We start from the raw sequence: 6,000 nt of genomic DNA on the forward strand, positions 1-6,000 counted from the left end.
TTTATATATCATTTTTAACTAATTCAAAATCACATTAAGAAATTTCTATACGTTGGTAATGATGAATTAATTTCAACCTTAATTAATTAAATAAAACAAGATTGTATTAATTAAATAAGTTTTCCTTTGAACCTCCGAATAGACCAATCCCCAAAACTAATCACAACTAGTAATTGTCCAGCCAATGTCCCATTATATTGCACATTGCTTTCTTTGAACACATTTCTTGGTCTTTTTATGTCTCTCCTTTCCCAAAAGAAAATCGTTTTGTTTGGCCGTTAAGATTCAATTTTTTTAGCAGCATTTGAGTTGAGCTCCTGTTGTTCCTTCACATATAAATTTCTTTCATTTGAAGAAACATATAAAACAGCAAATTCCACGAAAGGAGAATGAAAGATTTCCCATCTTGTTTTGGTCAAAGTGTGATCCAAGTTGAATCTAGCACAACCACAGCCAAATCTGGAGCTCAAAATACCGTCACATGTGTGTACCAGTACAAGTCTAAATCCATTACAGGCTTCATCACGGTCACATGGATCAAGCATTTGATGGGACAAGGACTCACTGTCGGAATACAAAATTCGACCAAAGCACCCCTCTGCAGAGCTGACATCAAAACATGGCTGTTTTCCAAGAGAAAAGGCTTCAAAAACTTGGTTTCAGATTCCGAACCAGTTGATATTTTCTGGGATTTATCGTCTGCTCAGTTCGGTTCGGGGCCTGAACCTTTACAAGGATTCTATCTCGCCATTCTTGTGAACCAAGAACTACGCTTGCTCCTTGGAGACCAAACCAATGAGGCCTACAAGAAGATATATTCAAGTTCGACCCCTTGCGTTGGTTCTAGAGCTATCTTCGTTGCGAGAGAGGAGCACATTATATTTGGGAAGAGATTGTATAATTCCAAGGCACGATTTTGTGACGAGGGAGATGTGCATGATGTAAGGATTGAGTATGATCCTGATGATAGTTATGATCATTGCCTGGCGATATGCATAGACGACAAGACGATGATTCAAGTGGCGCGATTGAAATGGAATTTCCGGGGCAACGACACGATCACGGTGGATGGGCTTTTGATCCAAGTGTATTGGGATGTACATCGCTGGTTGTATCAAAGTGTTGTTGGTAATGCGGTATTCTTGTTCAGAAGTGGTGATCCAAAACATAAAACTAGTGCTGCTTCTGGTTTTTCATTGGTATTGTGTGCTTGGAAGAGTGAATAGAAGAAGAAGAAGGGGATTTACTTTTACTATTTGATCAACAAGTTTTGGAAGTGGGGTGGTCAATGGTTGTTTTATTTCTCTTTTTGGACTAGTGTACTTTTCTTTATTATTGTTATAATTCATGGTGTAACCATTGAATTTTTTTGCTCTACTTTTATGTTGTATTTGTATGTATTTTTAATAATCTAAATTGAAATTTAGGGTCAATTATATATGAATAATAAACCTTCTTTGCTTCACAAAATACAAATATATTTTATCTATATTATCTGACTTACTCAAGATTTTAGTTCAAAGAAACTAATATGTATAAAGAGTTTGGCAAACTCAAGATTTTAGTTCAAAGAAACCAATATGTATAAAGGGTTCGACAAAAATTTGTGTGAGACAATCTCACGGATTGTATTTTCTGAGACGGATATCTTATTTGGGTCATCTATGAAAAAATATTACTTTTAATGCTAAGAGTATTACTTTTTATTGTGAATATCGATAGGGTTGACCCGTCTCGCAGATAAAGATTCGTGAGACCGTCTCACAAGAAACCTACTCAAAAAGTTTTTGTGAGATCACGAATATATATCTATGAGATTGGTCGATTCGATTTCTATTTACAATGAAAAATAATATTTTTTTAAGAATCAGATCACGACAAAGATTCACATCATAAAATTAATATGGGAGACACTCTCATAATTTTTGTGATATATAAATTTACTATTGAGTAACAAAATTAGAACTACAAATTGTTCCATATATTATTTTTTAAAGAATTCATAAATTATCCATGTAGCATTATTATACCAATATTATTTCAGCTTGTTATCCCCTCCTGCCGTTGCTCTCTTCTGCTCCAAGTTTCGTATTCCTTCTGGGTTTTTGGCTAGATTTCAGCGGATAAATACAGAGACAAAGAAATGTGAAAATCTTGCCGAGGCCAATTCGATCGTAGAAAACTGATGTGGGGCGAGTGGTACAATTTCCAACACCCTCGAGACGAAGAATCAGACGACGATTCTCACCTCGACCACGATTTCTTCCCCGTGTTATCGAAGCCTAAAGTATTGATTTTTTTCTCTTGTCTGTTTTTTGTTAGGAAAAAAATAATTGATTTTCCTACGTGCTTCTTGTTGATGCCTTTTTTTTTTGGGTGCGTAGGATTATTATAAAATTCTAGAAGTAGATTATGATGCTCCGGAAGAAGAGGTTCATTCAAATTGTATCAGCCTTGCTTTGGTACATTGATTATCTATGTTGGTTTTTTTGGGTTTTTTGGTTATTTTGTTGTTTTAGTTTACTATTTGAACTTGTGGGGGTTCTTGTTTGCTACCAGAAATGGCATCCAGATAAAAAGAAGAATGAGGACAGCGCGACTTCCAGGTTTCAAGAAGTCAATTAGGCTTATCAGGGTATCTCGTGCCTTCCATTTTTACACCGAATGCTGTTCGTTCCATAATGTGCTAATGTTTGTTTTCTATCGGCATAAAGTTATTTTGCTAAGTATGTTTTAGATTGGTTATCAATTCTTTGACAGCTTAACTGAAATGCTTGTAACAATTTGATTTTGAAATTGGGGGTTATTACGTTCATAATATTTCAAGACTATGGGATTTCAAGGATAGAAAAGGTTCTGGTTTGGAAAACTTGACAGAACCTTTAGGGGAAGCGACCAAGTCAAATAATATGAGCTGTTTTTTATTTTCGTGAAGGATGTGCAATTTGTTAAATATTAGCTGATTGTGGGCTGCAGATTAGAAGGCTTGTAGTTTAGTTGTGTTGGTCAATAGTTCTTTTTTAGGGTACTTGATGGGTGACTTTTTGGAAATTTGATTGTAAATGTGATTTTTTATGGCTTTTCTTAAGCTAGGTGGTATACAATTCTCAGCTTGACGTTGCTTGGAATTTAACACGGAGGACTGGTGTGACTCTTTACAAGTTCCCCTGACTTTTGTGCTTTCATATTAGAGCATGCAACCTCCACCAAAACCATCTGATTTATGGGGATGGATGGCGACGACTGATGGATACATCTAGGCCTTTTTATTGATAAGAGATGCTAAGAGCTGCGGTGATTAGTATGTTCTGAATCTACATTCGGTCAGATGAATTCACCAACTTGTTGGTAGTTACTACTCTATTTGGTGGAATTGCATAAATCCTGGAGAACATTATAATAATAATAATAATAATAATAATAATAATAATAATAATAAATTATTATTATTATTATTATTATTATTATTATTTTGGTAGTCCATAACTATTTTTTGTTACTTGAAAACATTTTAGTGATCAATTGTTTAGTAAATTTTTTCAAAAAAAATTTAAAATTTGGTTAGTAATTTAAAATCAGATATCTTTTACGTATCATCCGGATCCACTCATTGCAGATAACATTATTTGTTTCCGGCATCAGTGTCCAAGCATGAAACTATTTTCCTGTTTTTATGTCACAATTTGTGGCGTAGAAAACTAAAATAATTCTAGTGTTGCATGAAATTAAATTTCTCCCCTCTCCCACTCCACGCAATTGCAATCGGCACCCCTTTTGCAGCTATAAATTGACCCAATCCATTTCAATTCTCTTGCCTATTCCTATCTTTCCTCTAGTTTTCTTCACTCATTTCTCCGAAATTATCGCGACCCACTTATTTTGATTAAAATCCCTTCTCTTATATCCCTGCAATTATACCCTCAGGCTCCGTTTGGTATGTGTGATGAGATAAGTAAATGATTAGTAATTAAAGTGATTAAAAAATAAGATATATGAATTAATAGTATGTTGAGATAAATAACATGGTGTTTGGTATGATTTTAAAATGATTGATTAATTTTGTAAATTTTATTGCAATGACCAAAATGCCCCAAGTGTTAGTTAAATATATATTCTTAAAATAATTACATAAATAATTAAATATTTATAATTATAATTTACATTTATTAAAATTAATTTAAATATATTTATTAAAAATAAATTTGTAAATATGCATTTACTTTAATAATTAAAATAGCAATAATATTTTGAATGTTAATGTTAAATAAAGTTTAGAAATAATTACAATATTATTGTTTTTTTAAAATAATTATAAATATTTTTAAAATAATTTGATAGATAATTAAATATTTATAATTATAATTTATATTTATTAAAATTAATTTAAATATATTTATTAGAAATATATTTGAAAATATTACGATAATCATTAAACAAAATAAATTAAAATTTAATAAATATTTATTTTCATAAAAAATTAATTAACAAGATTAGAAATTTATAAAAATTTAATATAAGATAGATTTGTATTACAATTTATTTTCTTTAAAATGATTGAAAATAATAAAAATATATGAAATTAATTTATAAAAAAATATAATAAAAATTTAAATATTATATTAATTATTAAATTTTCACTAATTTTAATTTTCATATTATATCAAAGAAAACAATTCAATGGTATTATGGTCAATATACAATCTTATCATTATCACTATTCAAAAATTATACATTATCACATATTTGAGGAGGGATATTTAATCACACAACTAACATAAATAATGATGGCTTTCAATCATAATCGAGGGCCTCCATGTTAAATTAAAAATGAACCAACCATGAGATAAGGGATGATTATTTAATAATCATTCTCTTATCATGGCTACCAAACATAGCCTCAAAATCCAAATTATCCCATTGATGCCAATTGAACTTTATCAAGCAACCCCAGTATTCGCTCTTGTTTCTTGATCTTGTTTGGAACATAAGTTGATCGAACTGTTAGAATAGGTGTCTAACGAGCCAACTTGTGATTTGTGGTTTATTCACTCTTATGTAAAAACAATCTTTATTTTAATAATTGCAGGGATATGAGTACCATTAGGTCTGCCTCTCAATATAAGATAATGAAACTCATTAGGAAGCGTAATTTATATTCTAAACCGGTTACTTATCGATTCAGCGCCTAAAATAAGGATAAAAGTTGCTCGAGCTTGAAACTATCATTTGTGATGTAAAATCATGTTTTATTGGTAAGGGCATGAAAATGTCCATTCATACAAATAGGTGATTATTTGATGATATATTGAACAACCCTCCCTCAAACTTTCCAAATTATTATCAATAATCGAATGGGATAGTTAGTGGTTATGGTTGTACACTATTAGTCTTTTGACCCGAGACAACATGAAGACTCTACGTACTAGCATGCACTTTGATTTGTTTGCCGACTTCATTGGAGGTCATCGGGTGGTGAGGTTGGGTTTAGCTTCAAAATACGTAGGGGTCAATACATTGTAGTTGGGGATTCATTGCTCATCTATGGATGAAGATATCATGTGATCTGGTGAGTTAATAATGCAAGAAATATCTGGGCAGGATAAGACATGTGCATTTTGGAANAATAAGAACAAATGTTGTTATGAATTACATGAAGTTGCGAAACCATGACTAGCTATATCCCCCAATCTTTGAAGGTCACACAAATACTAGATTTTGTGCTTCCGTTGAGATAGTCGAATTCAAGGAGTTGAATTTGACAACTGTAGTTTGATGGATATCAAACAAATTGCTTATAAAGGAGTTTATAAAAGGATTTCATAAATTGGAAGTGGTGGAATTTAGCTTAACTGTTAATTAAGTAAAGAGAGTGGAGCTGTCTGTTTTAGTGTAGGAGTTCACAAAACTGGCAGTTGCAAAAAATGGATCAATGGTCGAAATTTTTAAATATAAAGATTTGACTATGCATGATATTTTTAAGAATAGAAAATACCATATGAA

At 31.6% G+C, this 6,000-nt stretch overlaps 1 protein-coding gene and 1 long non-coding RNA gene across 2 annotated transcripts; both read left to right on the forward strand.

Annotated features, from left to right (window-relative positions):
• Positions 1-389: 389 nt before the first annotated feature.
• Positions 390-1,226, forward strand: LOC140978903 (uncharacterized). Its single transcript, XM_073444142.1, has one exon. The coding sequence runs from the start codon at positions 390-392 to the stop codon at positions 1,224-1,226; it is 837 nt and encodes a 278-aa protein (XP_073300243.1).
• Positions 1,227-2,045: 819 nt separating this feature from the next.
• On the forward strand, positions 2,046-3,382 carry LOC140978543 (uncharacterized). The gene is made up of 4 exons (XR_012175578.1): positions 2,046-2,287; positions 2,385-2,462; positions 2,560-2,635; positions 3,094-3,382. It is a non-coding gene; the product is annotated as an uncharacterized lncRNA (long non-coding RNA).
• Positions 3,383-6,000: the final 2,618 nt, after the last annotated feature.

This window comes from Primulina huaijiensis, chromosome 6 (genome assembly GCF_012295235.1).
Source record: "Primulina huaijiensis isolate GDHJ02 chromosome 6, ASM1229523v2, whole genome shotgun sequence".
Lineage (NCBI taxonomy): Eukaryota > Viridiplantae > Streptophyta > Magnoliopsida > Lamiales > Gesneriaceae > Primulina > Primulina huaijiensis.